Below are 22,223 nucleotides of genomic sequence, written 5' to 3' on the forward strand. Positions count from 1 at the left end.
TGGTACTTAATGTGCATTAAACACTTGAAAACTATTTGAAACGGAGACATCTTGAACACTCCACAACAGTCATACCTGTGAAGAGGGTGTATATAACCACAACCAGACGTGTTTGTATTCAGACTGCAACCATGAAGCTACCGCTGTATGTTTCTACGATCGTCCAGGTTGGGATAGCCACAGGTATGTATTCATGTGTTTGATACGATCTGTTCCTTTATCAGTTGTCTCTACATATAATCTGAACAATCATGTTGTTTCATCAGTTGTGTCTAGATACAATCTGAACAGTCATGTTGTTTTATCAGTTGTGTCTAGATACAAAATAAACAATCATAGTGTTTTATCAGTTGTGTTTTGATACAAAATGAACTATCATAGTGTTTTATCAGTTGGGTCTAGATACGATCTGAACAATCATGTTGTTTTATCAGTTGTGTCCAGATACAATCTGAACAGTCAAGTTGTTTTATCAGTTGTGTTTAGATACAAAATGAACAATCATAGTGTTTTATCAGTTGGGTCTAGATACGATCTGAACAATCATGATTTTTTATCAGTTGTGTCTATATACAATCTGAACAGTCATGTTGTTTTATCAGTTGTGTCTATATACAATCTGAACAATCATGTTCTTTTATCAGTTGTGTCTAGATACAATCTGAACAGTCAAGTTGTTTTATCAGTTGTGTTTAGATACAAAATGAACAATCATGTTGTTTTATCAGTTGTGTCTATATACAATCTGAACAGTCAAGTTGTTTTATCAGTTGTGTTTAGATACAAAATGAACAATCATGTTGTTTTATCAGTTGTGTCTATATACAATCTGAACAGTCATGTTGTTTTATCAGTTGTGTCCAGATACAATCTGAACAGTCAAGTTGTTTTATCAGTTGTGTTTAGATACAAAATGAACAATCATAGTGTTTTATCAGTTGGGTCTAGATACGATCTGAACAATCATGTTTTTTTATCAGTTGTGTCTACATAGGATCTGAACAGTCATGCTGTTTTATCAGTTGTGTCTAGATACGATATGAACAGTCATGTTCTTAAGTTAAAAGTGTCCTCCTGCGATATGAATAATCACGTTGTTATGTCAGTTGTGTTCACCTATGACATGAACAATCATGTCAATGGTGTTGAGTCAATGGTGTTGAGTCAATGGTGTTGAAATTAAAGAAGGAAGTTCCTACACTGGGTATTATTTGTTTCCTTGGTCACAGCTGTGGTCTTGAATCCGAACAATGCAGACTGTCCCGCGGACCGGAGGTTCCTGCATGACCTGAAGTCACTGTTGAGGATACACCTGGGAGAGAAGATTATACCGCCTGAAACTGATCCTTCACACTGGACCAGATCGGGTAAACGATTAAGTTAACCTTACAATGCCATACTAAATTCACCGGTGAAAAAAACCAGATTAGAATTGATGCTTGTCGTAAGAGACGACTAACGGGATCGGGAGGTCAGACTCGTTGACTTGGAAGACACAGGTCGATCCTCATGCTGGTAACCCCTGGATTGTGTGGTCCACACTCGATTATTTACAAACCGCCGCCATGTATCTAGAATATTGTTGAATACGGCGTAAACTAACTCACTCACTTGTACTGCATTACTGTTTGATGTGTTCTTTGATATTTGTTTTTACTTGGAGTAGGAGGAGCGACATTCACACGCTGGGGAAAGACAACATGTCCCAAAGGAAATGATGTCGTGTACTAAGGTACGTAAAAGTGGTGAAATCCTGTTTACATATATGCATAAGTCTTGATTTGTTTACTAGAAACGTTGATTGCACCTTTCTGAATATATATGTGATGGAGACAAAAAGGCCTCCACTAATAGGGGACACACCCGGTCGTGCACGTAAGACGTGTCACAAACACATGTACAGGCAGGTCAACATAAGGCCAACATTAGGAATTGCTTCGGGCATCATTTAGGGCTCTGATGCGTCAAACGTGCAAATATCTCCAAAGTGTCTGTCATAAAACGTTTTGGAAGCTGTATTGAGATCTTGAATGATGTAGCCTTGATCAATGAACATTTGAGTATGCTGTTGTGGCTCACGTCAATTTCAAGTGTGAATCGGTTGAAATGCAGTTGTGCTCCCGTGTTTGAATCATTAGATTGAGTACCAGATATGCTGATCTTATTCCGAACACCCGGTCTCATACTATTCAGTGACACTTTCCTTCAGTTGTTACCGCTTTGTACACCGTTCCGATGTGGAATTTATTGAGCCTCTTTTGTTGATGTTATGGAATTTTGTAGACCCATGACGACAATGAATATGGGCAATCGAACCCGTGTCTTTCGGGTGACGAGGGAACGCTGTCACCACTAGACTGCCCCAAAGCTCCAAAGATTATAATAGCTACATCGCGTGCAGTTCAGTCAGTGTTCATCCTCATCATTATCATCGTCATCATCAATATTGTTAATTATGTACTGAGTTCGAAGGGCCCCCCGTATCCTATCAATTATGGTTGGACAAATTTCAGGTTATGTCGGTGGATGTGATTATCAAGCAAAAGGGGTTCCGGGAACAACGCTGTGCCTCCCCGAAGCACCAACCCTGACTGGAATATCTAAAGACAGTTAGAATGTTGCCGAGTGCGGTAACCACACGTCAGTATGCCTTAAACGGATTACCGTTATACATGTCATCCGTTATTGTGCATTCAGTGAACGTGTCAGTGCTCTGTGCGTATCTACGTGCATTCCAGCGAGATGTTGGTGTCAAGAGCGTTTGAGGAAACGGTATGTTTTCAGCTGACTCAAGGACTACGTTCTAGGTTGATGTAGACGAAATTAGTGGAATTACGTTCGACAGAAAGGTCGTCTTGGGGAGGTTCAGGAATGAGTGTTTTTACGCCACTTTTAGCAATATTTTAGCAGTATAACTGCGGGGTATGCCAGAAATGGACTTCACATATTGTACCTAATTGGGGAATCGATCCTGGGTTTTGCATGATAAGCCAACGCTTTAACCACTAGGCTGTGATACCGCCCTCAGGTGCAGTCACTGTGAGTAGCAGACAAGCATCGATGAGGGATCACACAGATCAGCATTGGTATGGGATGCGATAGATCAACATAGATATGGGATCATATTGATCACAATCGATTTGGGGTCACATGCATCAACATCGCTAAGGGATCGCCCTGATCAGCATTGGTATGGAATGAAACAGATTGACATCGATATGGGATCACACAGATGAACATTGATGTGGGATGATATAATCAGCTTTCATATGGCATCACGTACATCAGCATGTGCAAAAACTCCCACAGATCAACATCGACATGGAATCACATAGATAAACATCGATATGGGACCACAGAGATCACAAGCGATTTAGGATCACATAGCTCAACATCAATAAGGAATCACACATATCACCATCGATATGGAATCACATAGATCAGCATTGATACAGGATCACATAGATCAACATCAATATAGGATTAGATAGATCATCATCGATATAGAATCACATAGATCAAATGGCTATAAAATCACATAGATCATCGACAAAGTATCATATAGTTCAGTATCGATACGGGATCACTTGATCAGCATCGATATGGGATCACATAGAACACAGATCAGCATAGATTTGGGATCACATGTTTGGGCATCGATATAGAATCACATAGGTCAACATCCATATGGGATCATCTCGATCAGCATCGTTATGGGATCCCATAGATCTGTATCGATACTAGTGTTGGAACATACAGATAAGCATCGTTAAGGGATCACATAGATCAACATAGATATGGAATCACACCAATAAGGGTTTGCACAGATCAGCATTGATTTGCAATTACACAGTTTGACATCGATATGGGATCACATAGATCAACATCCATATAGGAGCACGCAGATCAACATCGTCATGGAATCACATAGATAAGCATCGATGTGGGACTACAGAGATCAAAAGCGATTTAGGATCACATAGATCAATATCAATAAGGAATCACACAGATCGCCATCGATATGGGATCACACACATAAGCATCGATATTGGACCACATAGATCAGCATCCATATGATATCACGTACATCAGCAACGATATTTGATCACGCAGATAAGCATCGATATGGGATCATATAGATCAACAACTGTATGGAATCACATAGATCAACATCCATATGGGATCATATAGATCAGCATCGATATGGGACCGTATAGAACAGCATCGATATGGGATCACATAGATCAGCATGTATGTACAGTGTGTTTGGTGGTTACTTCTGTACACTTGGTTACAGTTTAACAGGCAGCATATTTGTTCCATGTACAAACCTGGCCAGGAGATATTGTGTCGCTAAGTGGTATCTGGAATGCAAGAGACACATGGCAGTAATTTATCCGAACAACACAAATACGTTCAACTGTGGAACACTTGAAACTTCGACTCCCGACCCGCAATGACCAACCATCAACGACAATGGTGTGCGGACATTGAAGGGAATATTTTATATGATATCTTGCAACCAGGCAGTACAAATATGTAGACTCAGAACGTGTCAGTAGTCTCTTCTATATCAACACGATCTACTCAGTTGCTGTTCTTGTGTTCACTTCAGCAATATATAGAGAGTACAAAGAGAAATTCACACACGTCAGACCATTGTTTGTGCTAATGTATGTATATGTTCAGCACTCTATGGCTCAACAGCTGAGCAAATATGTACTGATACTTAATGTGCATTAAACACTTGAAAACTGTTTGAAACGGAGACATCTTGAACACTTCACAACTGTCATACCCGTGAAGAGTGTGTATATAACCACAACCAGACGTGTTTGTATTCAGACTGCAGCCATGAAGCTACCGCTGTATGTTTCTACGATCGTCCAGGTTGGGATAGCCACAGGTATGTATTCATGTGTTTGATACGATCTGTTGCTTTATCAGTTGTCTCTACATATGATCTGAACAGTCATGTTGTTTTATCAGTTGCGTCTAGATACAATCTGAACAGTCAAGTTGTTTTATCAGTTGTGTTTAGATACAAAATGAACAATCATAGTGTTTTATCAGTTGGGTCTAGGTACGATCTGAACAATCATGTTTTTTCATCAGTTGTGTCTAGATAGGATCTGCACAGTCATGCTGTTTTATCAGCTGTGTCTAGATACGATATGAACAGTCATGTTCTTAAGTTAAAAGTGTCCTCCTGCGATATGAATAATCACGTTGTTATGTCAGTTGTGTTCACCTATGACATGAACAATCATGTCAATGGTGTTGAGTCAATGGTGTTGAGTAAATGGTGTTGAGTCAATGGTGTTGAAATTAAAGAAGGAAGTTCCTACACTGGGTATTATTTGTTTCCTTCGTTACAGCTGTGGTCTTGAATCAGAACAATGCGGACTGTCCCGCGGACCGGAGGTTCCTGCATGATCTGAAGTCACTGTTGAGGATACACCTGGGAGAGAAGATTATACCACCTGAAACTGATTCTTCACAATGGACCAGATCGGGTAAACGATTAAGTTAACCTTACAATGCCATACTGAATTCACCGGTGAAAACCGAATTACACTTGATGCTTGTCGTAAGAGACGACTAACGGGATCGGGAGGTCAGACTCGCTGACTTGGAAGACACGGGTCGATGCTCATGCTGGTGACCCCTGGATTGTATGGTCCACACTCGATTATTTACAAACCGCCGACATGTATCTGGAATATTGTTGAATAGGGCGTAAACTAACTCACTCACTTGTATTCCATTACTATCTGATATTTTCTTTGATATTTGTTTCACTTGGAGTAGGAGGAGCGACATTCACACGCTGGGGAAAGACAACATGTCCCAAAGGAAATGATGTCGTGTACAAAGGTACGTAAAAGTGGTGAAATCCTGTCTACATATATGCATAAGTCTTGATTTGTTTACTAGAAACGTTGATTGCAGCTTTCTGAATATATATGTGATGGAGACAAAAAGGCCTTCACCAATAGGGGACACACCCAATCGTGCACGTAAGACGTGTCACAAACACATGTACAGACAGGTCAACATAAAGCCAGCATTAGGAATTGCTTCGGGCATCATTTTGGGCTCTGATGCGTCAAACATGCAAATATCTCCGATGTGTCTGTCATAAAACGCTTTGGAAGCTGTATTGAGACTTTGAATGATGTAGCCTTGATCAATGAACTTTTGTGTATGCTGTTGTGGCTCACGTCAATTTCAAGTGTGAATCGGTTGAAAATGCAGTAGTGCTCCCGTGTTTGAATCATTAGGTTGTGTACCAGATATGCTGATCTTATTCCGAACACCCGGTCTCATACTATTCAGTGACACTTTCCTTCAGTTGTTACCGTTTTGTACACCGTTCCGATGTGGAATTTATTTAGCCTCTTTTGTTGATGTTATGGAATTTTGTAGACCCATGACAACAATGAATGTGGGCAATCGAACCGGTGTCTTTCGGGTGACGGGGGAACGCTGTCACCACTAGACTGCCTCAAAGCTCCAAAGATCATAATTGCTACAACACGTGCAGTTCAGTCAGTGTTCATCCTCATCATTATCATCGTCATCATCAATATTGTTAATTATGTACAGAAGGGCACCCGGACAAAATCAGTTATGGTTGGACTAATTTCAGGTTATGCCGGTGGAAGTCATTATGAGGCAAAAGGGGGTCCGGGAACAACGCTGTGCCTCCCCGAAGCACCCATCTACGAAAAGTACACTAGTGAAGTATCAGACAGTTATATCTATGGCACTGAGTATCAAACAAATAGAGAGGCATCTCCTCTTCATCGGCTGCTTCAAGACGATGTCCCGTGTGTGGTGTGCCTGAGTCATCACAAAACAAGTGCCATCATGGTACCTGCCAGGAACGAGTGTTTTCCGGGATGGCACCTGGAATACAAGGGCTATCTGTTTGGCGGTCGTACTGCACACACTGCTTCCAGTGATTATGTCTGTGTAGATACTGAAGCAGAAGCCATGCCTGGGGGTAAAGCAGACACAAACGGCCATCTCTTGTATATGATCGACGCCAAATGTGGTGCCCTGCCATGCCCACCTTATGTCGACGGTTGGGAGTTGACGTGTGCCCTTTGCACTATATAAGAATATTGTAAACAAGATGTGTGTTTTCTCAAATTCTGTATGAGTCTATGTATTGAGCGAATTATTTCAGTTTTGACCATACATGCAGATTAGGTTCAATGCTATACGAGCTTCATAATATTTCGAAGACAGTGCAGCCAATCACCTGTTTGTAAATCGTTATCAAAGCGAAATATCATTTGTGAATGAATTTGGGAACATTTCTTGTGTGGTATGTATCCACCAGTCCGCATATACAACAGAATCTGTATGGGTCGAAATGCGTATACTAAAGTAGTGCTAAACAGAAACTATGCATGGTGTTTGACGAAACTTGAAAAGAAAAATATAAATAAATTAATATCTATTATATTTTAAACCATAGTTCAGTTTTACAGCAAATGTACACAATTTCATTTCATAACACATCGAAAGTACCGTTAGACTGACACTGAAGGACGTGGTATGTTTTTCTCCACAATGTCATCATATGTTGAATCAATAGTAAGCGTATCCTCTACTGGCGTTAGTACACATCAAAACACGTCGACTCATTGAGGATGTAAGCCGACGAAAGACGTTAGGGGTGATTCGTTGCCATCCCCATGGGAACCATTGTTGTTTAGTCTTCTGATTTGTAGTCCCATAAGTGTTCTATCGGTTTCATGTCGCAGTAAAGACTGGACACAGCAAATCTGTATGAGGCTTTGCGTCATCGTGTTGGCAGATAATGTCACGTGCTAACTGCTTGAAAACTGACCTCACAATTGGTTGCCAAAACCTTATCTCTGTATATTCGAGCATTCAGATTGCTATCAATAAGAAAAATTCTGGTTTCTAGATCGCCACAGATCCCATCCCTATCAAGCCACCGGCTCCAAACAGTTTGAACGCATTTCGGCGTAAAACCCAAATCCTACTCAGGTCGTTGAACTTCACACGTCGTCAATCGCGCATCTGCCAGCGTTGATCCCGACTGGCCCATGTCAGCCTACGACGTCGGTTTTGAAGAGTCAGACGTAGTCCGCGGTAGGGTCGAAGTGCTCGATTACCATGTTCACTTAGTCTCCTATGCAATGTACATCGACTGATACGGTGGCCTAGTGCCGTCGCTGCCGTTGACGTCGACGTTCTCAGATGAATTTTTCGAATGTGGCGATCATTACCGGACGTTGTCAGACGTGGTCGACCACTTCAAGGCCTGTCTAACGAACTGGCAGTTTGTCTTAATCGTTGCATCAGTGTGATAAGAATTGCTCTGAAGCAGCTGAAAGTTCTGTCAATAAACTCCTTGTTCAGCCATTCCCTTAGCTCTCCCTCTCTTTCTCTTACGATTTGAATCAAAGATGCGTTTTTCACATCTGGGTTGCTGGCATGTCGCGTGGGCTGATTTGTCATGTCAGTATGCATGTGCATTTCGTGGTACATCAGAAAAAGTCGTTTTCGGTTTTTCAAGGGTTTGGTTTGTTCTGGGATGTGTCGGTATGTGTAACATCTCTCAGTATGTGTCGGTATGTGTGACATCTGTGTCGGTATGTGTGACATCTACTCTGCGGTAGGGTCGTCCTGCTCGAACGCCACTTTTTCCTGGTATACTGTACATCGACTGATACGGTGGCCTAGTGCCGTCGCTGCCGTTGACGTTGACGTTACAAAAAGAATTTTCAGATGAATTGTCCGAATATGGCGACGTTGTCAGACGTGTTTGAACACTTCAAGGCCTGTCTGACGTATTGACAGTTTGTGTTAGTCGTTGCATCAGACCGATGGCAATTGCTCTGATGTAGCTGAAAGTTCTGGCAATGACGATAATTCCTGTAGCGCGCTCTCTCTCTTATGATTTGAATCAAACATGTTTTTCATAACTTTGTTGCTGGCGTGTCGCGTGGGCTCATTTGTAATATCAGTGTGTACGTGCATTTCGTGTTACATCCGAAAAAGTTGTTTTGGATTTTTCTCGATTTTGGTTTGTTTCCGGATTGACATGGTTCAATATAGTTTTATTACTTTATGTTTAATTATGTGAATCCTTGATATGCAATATTCTTCGGTGTGTAGTTCTTTTTAGCACTGGTTCATTTATCCTGTTATATTGCTTTTAGGACTGAATATCGATATAGGTCCCTATAACCCTTAACTAAATAATGATCGATTTTCTAGGAATATGGGAGACGTAGCTGTCAGGAAATATGCCCCAAATCAACATATTTCATATCACGGTGTTTGTTGGAATTATTAGCAACAGCATCCTGATCATAATTTAGAAGTAGATCATTACATGTCCGAAAATTGCAGACTGTGTGACGAACGTCTTTCCTCTAACAAAGGTTTATATGTATGACATTATCAAAATGCAGTTTTCATGTCGATTAAAATCTTTCCCGATCGAAAATGTTTCAGATCATTGGTGGATTTTTTTGGGCCAGACCAAAGGGGTTTTTCACATTTTGGACCTTGAGTGGCTAGGTGAATTTAAGGCACAAACTATGTTGAACAAAGGCTCGAATCTCCTATTCAGTCTGACAGTATGGTTTCTCTTCCTGACACTGGAGAAAATCATTCCAGTTTTCTTGGCTTATCTACAACTCATAGAAATACATACATACAGGCAATTAACGAGATCGGGTGGTCAGGTTCGCTGAATTGGCTGAAACATGTCATCGTGTCCTAATTGTATAAGTCGCCGCTCATGTTGTTGATCACTGGATTGTCTGATCCTGACTGGAATATCTAAAGACAGCTTGAATGTTGCCGAGTGCGGTAACCACAGGTCAGTATGCCTTAAACGGGTTACCGTTATACATGTCATCCGTTATTGTGCATTCAGTGAACGTGTCAGTGCTCTGTGCGTATCTGCGTGCATTTCCAGCAAGATGTTGGTGTCAAGAGTGTTTGAGGAAACGGTATGTTTTCAGCTGACTCAAGGACTACTTTCTAGGTTGATGTAGACGAAATTAGTGGAATTACCTTCGACAGAAAGGTCGTTTTGGGGAGGATCAGGAATGAGTGGTTTTACGCCACTTTCAGCAATATCTCAGCAAGTTCACTGCGGGGCATGCTAGAAATGGACTTCACATATTGTACCTATTTGGGGAATCGAATACTTTGAAAACTAGGCTGTGATACCGCCCTCAGGTTCATTAATGGGGTATGGTGCAGTCACTGTGAGTAGCAGACAAGCTTCGATGAGGGATCACACAGATCAGCATCGATATGGGATCGCATAGATAGGTATTGATACTGGTTTTGGAACATAGAGATAAGCATCGATATGGGATCGCATAGATCAACATAGATATTTGATTATATTGATCACAATCGATTTGGGGTCACATGCATCAACATCGCTAAGGGATCACCCTGATCAGCATTGATGTGGAAATATACAGATTGACATTGATATGGGATCACACAGATGAACATTGATGTGGGATGATATAATCAGCTTTCATATGGCATCACGTACATCAGCATGTACATAAACTCACGTAGATAAACATCGATATGGGACCACGGAGATCACAAGCGATTTAGGATCACATAGCTCAACATTAATAAGGAATCACACATATCACCATCGATATGGAATCACATAGATCAGCATTGATACAGGATCACATAGATCAACATCAATATGGGATTAGATAGATCAGCATCGATATAGAATCACATAGATCAAATGGCTATAAATTACACATAGACCATCGACAAAGTATCATACAGATCAGTATCGATACTGGATCACTTGAACAGCATCGATATGGGATCTCATAGATAAGCATAGATGTGGGATCACATGGGTCAGCATCGATATGGGACAACATAGATCAACATCCATATGGGATCATATCGATCAGCATCGATATGGGATCCCATAGATCTGTATGGATACTAGTGTTGGAACATACAGATAAGCATCGTTAAGGGATCACATAGATGAACATAGATATGGGATCACACCAATAAGGGATTGCACAGATCAGCATTGATTTGCAATTACACAGTTTGACATCGATATGGGATCACATAGATCAGCATGTATGTACAGTGTGTTTGGTGGTTACTTCTGTACTCTTGGTTAGAGAGGAATGTCTAGCAGGCAGCATATTTGTTCCATGTACAAACCTGGCCAAGAGATATTGTGTCGCTAAGTGGTATCTGGAATGCAAGAGACACATGGCAGTAATTTATCCGAACAACACAAATACGTTCAACTGTGGAACACTTGAAACTTCGACTCCCGACCCGCAATGACCAACCATCAACGACAATGGTGTGCGGACATTGAAGGGAATATTTTATATGATATCTTGCAACCAGGCAGTACAAATATGTAGACTCAGAACGTGTCAGTAGTCTCTTCTATATCAACACGATCTACTCAGTTGTTGTTCTTGTGTTCACTTCAGCGGTGTGTTGAGAGTACAAAGAGAAATTCACACACGTCAACCCTGTTGTTTAGGAATGTACAAACGTATGTACATATTCAGCACTCTATGGTTCAACAGTTGGGGAAATATCTATTGATACTTAATGTGCATTAAACACTTGAAAACTGTTTGAAACGGAGACATCTTGAACACTTCACAACTGTCAAACCCGTGAAGAGTGTGTATATAACCACAACCAAAGGTGTTTGCATTCAGACTTCCAACCATGAAGCTAACGCTGTATGTTGCTACCATCGTTCAGGTTGGGACAACCAGAGGTATGTGTTCATATGTTCGCGCTTAGATGATCGACTCTCTAGTTTTCCTAAAGAACACGACAGTCTCTAAAACAACAGGCCTTTGTGATCATATCATATCATTCGTTAAAACTGACCCAGCCTGTAAGGGCTAATGAATCTGCAGGTATGTCTATCACACGAATGACTTCAAGAAACCATGTTGTTTTGACAGTGCTGTCCATCGTCTTTATTATACACAGTCATGTTGTTCTATCACTTGTGTGTTGATACGATATGAACAGTCATTTTGTTTTATCATTTATGTCTAGATACGATCTGACCAGTTATGTTGTTTTGTCAATTGTGTCTAGATATGATGTGAACAACCATGTTGGTTTACAGCTGTGTCAAGATAATGATCTGAACAGTCATGTTGTTTTATCAGCTGTGTCTAGATAGGAAATGAATAGTCATGTTGTTTTATCGGTTGTTTCTAAGTACGATCTGAACAATCGTGTTGTTTTTTGAGTTGGTTCTAAACACCTTCTGCAAAATCATTTTGTTTTTTCAGTTGTGTCTAGATATGATCTAAACAATCATGCCGTTTTATCAGTGTTGTCAAGGTACGAAATGAACAGTCATGTTGTTTGATCAGTTGTGTCTAGATACAAGCTGAACAATCATTTTGTTTTATCAGCTGGGTCTACATACGGTCTGAGCAATCATGTTGTTTTATGAGTTGTCTCTAGATACGATCTCACCAGTCATGTTTATTTGTCAATTCTATCTAGATACGATATCAAGAGTCAGGTTGTTTTATCAGTTGTGAGTAGTATCTAGATACTTTATGAACAATCATGTAGTTTTATCATTTGGGTCAAGATACGATATGAACAGTCATGTTGTTTTCTCAAATGTGTCTAGATACGACATACATTGTCATGTTCTCCTATCAGTTGTGTCTAGATACGACATACATTGTCATGTTCTCCTATCAGTTGTGTCTAGATACGACATACATTGTCATGTTCTCCTATCAGTTGTGTCTAGATACGACATACATTGTCATGTTCTCCTATCAGTTGTGTCTAGATACGACATACATTGTCATGTTCTCCTATCAGTTGTGTCTAGATACGACATACATTGTCATGTTCTCCTATCAGTTGTGTCTAGATAAGACATACATTGTCATGTTCTCCTATCAGTTGTGTCTAGATACGACATACATTGTCATGTTCTCCTATCAGTTGTGTCTAGATACGACATACATTGTCATGTTCTCCTATCAGTTGTGTCTAGATACGACATACATTGTCATGTTCTCCTATCAGTTGTGTCTAGATACGACATACATTGTCATGTTCTCCTATCAGTTGTGTCTAGATACGACATACATTGTCATGTTCTCCTATCAGTTGTGTCTAGATACGACATACATTGTCATGTTCTCCTATCAGTTGTGTCTAGATACGACATACATTGTCATGTTCTCCTATCAGTTGTGTCTAGATAAGACATACATTGTCATGTTCTCCTATCAGTTGTGTCTAGATACGACATACATTGTCATGTTCTCCTATCAGTTGTGTCTAGATACGACATACATTGTCATGTTGTTTTATCAGTTGTGTCTAGATAAGACATACATTGTCATGTTCTCCTATCAGTTGTGTCTAGATAAGATGTGAACAATAACGTTGTTTTCTCAGTTGGGTGTAGATACAATATGAACCATCATGTTGTTTTATCAGTTGTGTCTAGATGTCATCTGAACAATCATGTTGTTTTATCCGTTCTGTCGAGATACAATATGAACCATCATGCTGTTTTATCAGTTGTGTCTAGATGTCATCTGAACAATCATGTTGTTTTATCCGTTCTGTCGAGATACGATATGAACCATCATGCTGTTTTATCAGTAGTGTCTATATACATTATGAAGAGTCATGTTATTTTATCTGTTGTGTTTAGAGACGATCTGAACAACCATTTTGTTGTATCAGTTTTGTGTGGAGACGATATGACCAATGAGTTTCTTTTATCAGTCGTGTGTAGATACGATATGAACAATCATGTTCTTTGATCCGATGTGTCTAGATACAGTATGAAAAATCGTGTCAAAATGTTGTGTCTATATACGATATAAAGAGTCACTTTTTATCAGTTGGGTCTAGATACGATGTGAACAGTGATGTTTTTTTCATCAGCTGGGTCTAGATGCGTTATAAAAGAGTCATGTTGTTTTGTAAGTTGTGTATAGATACGATGTGAAGCATCATGTTGTTCTATCAGTTGTGTCCAGAGACGATATAATGCATCATCTTCTTTTATCAGTTATGTCTAAATGCGAGCTAAACAATCACGTTGTTTTTTCACTTCTGTCTAGATACGATCCGATCAATAACGTTGTTTATCAGTTCGTCTAGATACGATATGAACAGTCATGTTGTTTTATCAGTCTTTTACAAATTCGATATGAACAGTCATCTTGTTGTGTCTGGATATGACATGAATAGTTGTCATGAATCATGTTGTTTCATCAATTGTGTCTAAATGTGAGCTAAACAATCACGTTTTTATCTCAGTTGGGTGTAGATACCATATGAACAGTCACGTTGTTTTATCATTTGTGTCTAGATACAATATGAACATTTATGTTGTTTTATCAGTTGTGTGTAGATACGATCTGAACAACAATATTGTTTCATCATTTTGTTCTAGATACGATATGAACAGTCATCTTGTTTTATCAGTTGTGTCTAGATACGACCTGAAGAATAACGTTATTTTCTCAGTTGGGTGTAGATACGATATGAACAATCATGTTGTTTTATCAGTTGTGTCTAGATACGATATGAAGAGTCATGTTTTTTTATCAGTTATGTCTAGGTACGATAGAAACAGTCTTGTTGTATCATTTGTGTCTAGATACGATATGAACAATCATGCTGTTTTTCAGTTGTCTAGATATGATATGAACAATCATATTTTTAGTGAATAACGTCCACCTGCGATATGAATAATCACGTTGTTGTGTCAGTTGTGTCGAAAATAAAGAAGGGAGTTCCTACTCTGGGTATTATTTGTTTCGTTTGACACAGCTGCTGCCCTGAATCCGAACAATGCGGACTGTCCCGCGGACCGGAGGTTCCCGCATGACCTAAAGTCACTGTTGAGGATACACCTGGGAGAGAAGATTACACCACCTGAAACTGACTCTTCACAATGGACCAGAACGGGTAAACGATTAAGTTAACCTAACAATGTTATACTGAATTCACCGGTGAAAACCAGATTACACTTGATGCTTGTGGTAAGAGGCGATTAACAGGGGGTCAGGCTACTGACTTGGAAGACACGGGTCGATGCTCATGCTGGTGAACCCCTGGATTGTGTTGTCCACACTCGATTATTTACAAACCGCCGACATGTATCTGGAATATTGTTGAATAGGGCGTAAACTAACTCACTCACTTGTACTCCATTACTATCTGATATTTTCTTTGATATTTGTTTCACTTGGAGTAGGAGGAGCGACATTCACACGCTGGGGAAAGACAACATGTCCCAAAGGAAATGATGTCGTGTACAAAGGTACGTAAAAGTGGTGAAATCCTGTTTACATATATGCATAAGTCTTGATTTGTTTACTAGAAACGTTGATTGCACCTTTCTGAACATATATGTGATGGAGACAAAAAGGCCTCCACCAATAGGGGACACACCCGGTCGTGCACGTAAGACGTGTCACAAACACATGTACAGACAGGTCAACATAAAGCCAGCATTAGGAATTGCTTCGGGCATCATTTTGGGCTCTGATGCGTCAAACGTGCAAATATCTCCGATGTGTCTGTCATAAAACGCTTTGGAAGCTGTATTGAGACCTTGAATGATGTAGTCTTGATGAATGAACTTTTGTGTATGCTGTTGTGGCTCACGTCAATTTCAAGTGTGAATCGGTTGAAAATGCAGTTGTGCTCCCGTGTTTGAATCATTAGGTTGTGTACCAGATATGCTCATCTTATTCCGAACACCCGGTCTCAGACTCTTCAGTGACACTTTCCTTCAGTTGTTACCGTTTTGTACACCGTTCCGATGTGGAATTTATTTAGCCTCTTTTGTTGATGTTCAGTCAGTGTTCATCCTCATCATTATCATCGTCATCATCAATATTCTTAATTATGTACAGAATTCGAAGGGCACCCGTACAATATCAATTATGGTTGGACTAATTTCAGGTTATGCCGGTGGAAGCCATTATCAGGCAAAAGGGGGACCGGGAACAACGCTGTGCCTTCCCGAAACACCCATCTACGAAAAGTACACTAGTGAGGCATCAGACAGTTATATCTATGGCACTGAGTATGAAACAGATAGAGAGGCATCTCCTCTCCATCGGCTGGATGAAGACGATGTTTCGTGTGTGGTGTGCCAGTCATCACAAAACAAGTGCCATCATGGTACCTGCCAGGAACGAGTGTTTTGCTGGATGGCACCTGGAATACAAGGGCTATCTGTTTGGCGGTGGTACTGCACACACTGGTTCTAGTGATAATGTCTGTGTAGATAGTGAAGCAGAGGTTATCCCTGGGGGTAAAGCAAACACAAGCGGCCATCTCTTGTATATGATCGACGCCAAATGTGGTGCCCTGCCCTGTCCACCTTATGTCGATGGCTGGGAGTTGACATGTGCCCTTTGCACTAAATAGAAATATTGTAAACAAGCTGTGTGTTATCTTAAAATCTGTATAAGTCTGTGTATTGAGAGAAATGTTTCAGTATTGGCCATGACTGTCGCACATGCAGATTGGATTCAACGCTATACGAGCTTCATAATATTTCGAAGACAGTGCAGCCAATCACTTGTCAGAGGGAAACATCATTTGTGAATGAATTTGGGAACATTTCTAATGTGGTATGTATCCACCAGTTCGGATATACAACAGAATCTGTGTGGGTCGAAATACGTATACTAAAGTAGTGCTAAAAAGAAGGTATGCATGGTGTTTGATCAAACATGAAGAGAAAAGAATAACATATATAAATTAACATCTATTATATTTTAAACCATAGTTGAGTTTTACAGCAAATGTACACAATTTCTTTTCATAACACATCGAAAGGACCGTTAGACTGACACTGAAGGACGTGGTATGTTTTTCTCCACAATGTCATCATATGTTGAATCAATAGTAAGTGTGTCCACTATTGGCATCAGTACACATCAAAACTCGTCGACTCACTGAGGATGTAAGCCGACGAAAGACGTTAGACGTGAATCTTGGTCATTCCCGTGGGAACCATTGTTCCAGCTGTTTAGTCTTCTGATTTGTAGGTAGTCCCATAAGTGTTCAATCGGATTCATGTCGCAGTAAAGACTGGACACAGCAAAGCTGTATGCGTTATCGTGTTGGCAGATAATGCCACGTGCTAACTGCTGGAAAACTGGCCTCACAATTGGTTGCCAAAACTTTATCACTGTATATTCGAGCATTCATATTGTCATTAATAAGCAAAATTCTGGATTCTAGATCGCCGCAGATCCCATCCCTATGAAGGATAGGGTTTGAACGCATTTCGGCGCTAAACCCAAATCCTATTAACACATCACACATCGTCAATCACGCATCTGACAACGTCGATCCGGACTGGCCCATGTCCAGCGACGTCGGTTTTGAAGAGTCAGACGCAGTCCTCGGTAGTAATCGTTGCATCAGTGTGATGACAATTGCTCTGATGCAGCTGAAAGCTCTGGCAATAAACCCCCGGTTCAGCCATTCCCTTAGATCTCCCTCTCTTTCTCTTACGATTTGAATCAAACATGTGTTTTTCACATCTGGGTTGCTGGCATGTCGCGTGGGCTGATTTGTAATGTCAGTATGCATGTGCATTTCGTTGTACATCAGAAAAAGTCGTTTTGCGTTTTTCGCGGGTTTGGTTTGTTCCCGGATGTGTCGGTATGTGTAACATCTCTCAGTATGTGTCGGTATGTGTGACATCTGTGTCGGTATGTGTGAGATCTACTCTGCGGTAGGGTTGAAGTGCTCGAATGCCATTTTCTCCTTCTATATAGTATATTGACTGATACGGTGGCCTAGTGTCGTCGCTGTCGTTGACGACGTTACAAAAGGAATTCTCAGATGAATTGTCCGAATGTGGTGACGTTGTCAGATGTGTTTGACCACTTCAAAGCCTGTCTGACGTATTGGCAGTTTGTCATAGTTGTTGCATCAGTCCGATGGCTATTGATCTGATGTAGCTGAAAGTTCTGGGCAATGACGAAAAGCTCCTTGTTTAACCATTCCGGTAGCTCGCTCTCTCTCTCTCATATGATTTGAATCAAACATGTTTTTCACAACTTTGTTGCTGGCGTGTTGCGTGAGCTGATTTGTAATATCAGTGTGTACGTGCATTTCGTGTTACATCCGAAAAAGTTGTTTTGCGTTTTTCGCGGGTTTGGTTTGTTCCCGGATGTATCGGTATGTGTAACATCTCTCAGTATGTGTACGTATGTGTAACATCTACTCTGCGGTAGGGTCGTCGTGCTCTGATACGGTGGCCTAGCACCGTCGCTGTCGTTGACGTTGACGTTACAAAAAGAATTCTCAAATGAATTGTCCGAATGTGGTGACGTTGTCAGATGTGTTTGACCACTTCAAGGCCTGTCTGACGTATTGACAGTTTGTCTTAGTCGTTGCATCAGTCCGATGGTTTTCGCGGGTTTCTGAATATCGATATAGGTCCCTATAACCCTTAACTAAATAATGATCGATTTCCTAGGAATATCGGAGACGTAGTTGTGAGGAAATATGCCCCAATTCAACATATTTCACACCACGGTGTTTGTTGGAATTATAAGCAACAACATACTGATAATAATTTAGAAGTAGACCATTAAATGTAAGAAAATTGCAGACTGTGTGAGGAACGTCTTTCCTCTAACAAAGGTTCATGTATGACATTATCAAAATGCAATTTTCATGTCGATTAAAATCTTTTCCGATCGAAAATGTTTCAGATCATTGGTGTTTTGGGGGCCAGACCAAAGCGGTTTTTCACATTTTGGACCTTGAGTGGCCAGGTGAATTTAAGGCATAAACTATGTTGAACAAGGGCTCGAATCTCCTATTGAGTCTGACAGTTTGGTTTGTCACGCCCAGATTCGTGGTCTTCCTGACACTGGAGAATATCAACACAGTTCTCTTTGGCTTATCTACAACTCACAGAAATACATACATACAGGCGAGTAATGGGATCGGGTGGTCAGGCTCGCTCACATGTCATCGTGTTCTAATTTTGTAAATCGACGCTCATGCTGTTGATCACTGGAATGTCTGATCCAGAGTGGAATATCTAAAAACAGCTTGAATGTTGCTGAGTAGGGCAACCACAAGTCAGCATGCCTTAAACGGGTCATCGTTATACATTAAATTCAAAAATAATACTTACAATTTTGTACACATATGTAAACTCAAACATTTTCTTAGGGTTGCACATTGGTTCTGGAATGTTTTATAAGATCATGCTTGACCAAACGCAAACAAAACTGATTTGGAACGGTGTTATTAATCAGGATTGTAATGATGTACGTGAATCTCATGCAGGACGAATATCAGGTACAATGACTGTTTCTCATGAGCAAAGCATTAGTACAGCATGTGACTATAAAAGATCTAAATGAATATCACAATTTCATCCACGATCTTTGAAAGTATAGTACAGGAAAATGGGACGTCTCAACGCTGTCGATCGAAATCAGGCAATTGGATGATTGCACGCTGGCGAATCAGAGAGTGAGGTGGCGAGGATCTTCATCGTTCATCCCATTACATTAACTCGATTGTGGGATCGATTTCGTCAAATAAATCCGACAACTGGCCGTCTAAGATAAGAAAGACCTAGAGTTCCCACACCTGCCCAAGATCGGTAGATCCGGGTAACCCACCTACGTGACTGCCATCGTATCGCATGGGACACAGCACAAGAACAGTTTGGAGCCCGAAGAGTGTCCGATCAGACAATCAGGAACCGTCTCCGAGAAGTAGGAATACGTGCCAAAAGTCCAAAAGTTGTCTCCCTCCTAAACACGACTACATCGACGTCAACGAGTGAGATGGTGTAACACGGTGCTGTCATGGAACCAGACAAACTGGAGGCACATATATGGTTTAGCGATGAATCCCGTTATCTCCTCAGGCAACGTGATGGTAGAGACCGTGTCTACAGACGACGTCATGAACGTTTTGCTCCTAACTGCATCGTGCAGGTGAACAACTTCGATGGCGAGTGTGTTATGGTGTGGAAGAGAATCTCATACACCCACAGATTGGAACTTGTGGTGCTTGTCCAAGGCAATCTGACGGCCAATCGATACATCGACCAGGTTATCCGTCCGCACGTTCTTCACCTTGTTGACTGTCAACGGCAGCTCTCCCAACAGGACAACGCCAGGTCCCACACAGCACGTGCCACCGTGGACTAGCTGGCCAATAACAACATCAATACCCTCCCCTGCCCATCCAGATCGCCGCATCGAAATCCCATCGAACACCTTTGGGATCAGATCGATAGACGGGTACGTCAACATCGTAATCCACCACATAATCTTCAACAGTTGTTCCACATGCTGCAGGAGGAATGGAGACGAATTCCACAACAAAACATCCAACGACTGATTCGATCTGTACCCAGGAAGTGTCGAGCAGTGGTAGCAGTTGGAGGTGGTCATACGAGGTACTGACGTCAACACCACCTGTTGGACAGCAGTAATAACTGTGATGACTGGTATTCTCATGAAATATGGACAAGACAGCAATGCATTACTCCACAAAATTTCATTTACGTATCTTTGATCTACACGTTCTTGAATTTAGGTTTTTTCGTTTCAGTGTACATTCCAGCAAGATGTTGGTGCAAAGAGCTTTTGGGGAAACGGTATGTTTTCAAATGACTCCAAGACTACTTTCTAGTTTGGTGTAGACTGAATGAGCGGAATTACCTTCGACAGAAGGGTCGTTTGGGGAGGTTCAGAAATGAGTGGGTTTACGTCACTTTTAGCAATATTTCAGCAGTATCACTGCCCATTATGCCAGAAATGGGCTTCACATATTGTACCCATGTGGGGAATCGAACCCTGGGTTTTGCGTGAGAAGTCAACACTTTAACAATTCGCCACTATCACACCGTTCTCAGGTTCATTAATGAGGTATGGTGCAGTCACTGTGAGTAGCAGACAAGCAGAGATGATCATCGATGCAGGATAACCCAGGTCAGCATCGATATGGGATCGCATAGATACTAATATTGGAACATACAGATCAGCATCGATATGGGAGATTAACATAGATATCGGGACACGTATATCACAATCGATTTGGGATCACATGCATCGACATCAATAAACGGATCACATAGATCAGCATTCATGTGCAATTATACAGATTGGCATCGATATGGGATCACACAGAACAACACTGATATGGGATCATATAATCAGCATTCATATGGCATCACATACATCAGCATCTACACAGAATCACTTACATCAAAATCGATATAGGAGCACACAGATCAACATCGACATAGAATCACATAGATAAGCATCGATGTGGGATCATATAGAAAAGAATCGATACGAGATCACATAGCACATTGATGTGGGATCACCTAGATCAACATCAAAAAGGGATTACATAGATCAACATCGATATAGAATCACATAGATCAACATGGATATAGCATCACACAGATCAACATCGACATGCTATCATACAGATCAACATCAATATGGCATCATATAGATCAGCATCGATATGGGATCACATAGATCAGCATCGATATGGGATCACATAGATCAGCATGTATGTACAGTCTGAACACTTGGTTATATAGCAATGTTTAGCAGACAGCATATTTGTTCCATGTACCAACCTGGTGAGGAGTTATTCCGTCGCTAGGTGCTATCTGGAATGCAAGAGACACATGGCAGTAATTTCCCTGAACAACACAAACAAGTACAACTTTTGAACACTTAAGCATTGGACTCCCAACCCACAATGACCAACCATCAACGACAATGGTGTGCGGACATTGAAGGGAATATTTTATATGATATCTTGCAACCAGGCAGTACAAATATGTAGACTCAGAACGTGTCAGCAATATCAACACGATCTACTCAGTTGTTGTTCTTGTGTTCACTTCAGCAATGTATTGAGAGTACAAAGAGAAATTCACACACGTCAGACCATTGTTTGTGCTAATGTATATATGTGTTCAGCACTTCATGACTCAACAGCTGAGCAAATATGTACTGATACTTAATGTGCATTAAACACTTGTAAACAGTTTGGAAAGAAGAAATCCTGAACACTTCACAACAGTCATACCCGTGAAGAGTGTGTATATAACAACAACCAGACGTGTTTGTATTCAGACTGCAGCC

At 40.8% G+C, this 22,223-nt stretch overlaps 1 protein-coding gene and 1 pseudogene across 1 annotated transcript; both read left to right on the forward strand.

Annotated features, from left to right (window-relative positions):
• Positions 1 to 131: 131 nt before the first annotated feature.
• On the forward strand, positions 132 to 7,125 carry LOC137273648 (uncharacterized). Its single transcript, XM_067806432.1, has 5 exons — positions 132 to 183; positions 1,230 to 1,367; positions 5,379 to 5,516; positions 5,812 to 5,877; positions 6,653 to 7,125. The coding sequence occupies exons 1-5, from the start codon at positions 132 to 134 to the stop codon at positions 7,123 to 7,125; spliced, it is 867 nt and encodes a 288-aa protein (XP_067662533.1).
• Positions 7,126 to 11,760: 4,635 nt separating this feature from the next.
• LOC137273653 (uncharacterized) lies at positions 11,761 to 16,488 on the forward strand (annotated as a pseudogene).
• Positions 16,489 to 22,223: the final 5,735 nt, after the last annotated feature.

The sequence above is a fragment of the Haliotis asinina genome, chromosome 1, assembly GCF_037392515.1.
Source record: "Haliotis asinina isolate JCU_RB_2024 chromosome 1, JCU_Hal_asi_v2, whole genome shotgun sequence".
Taxonomy (NCBI): Eukaryota; Metazoa; Mollusca; class Gastropoda; order Lepetellida; family Haliotidae; genus Haliotis; species Haliotis asinina.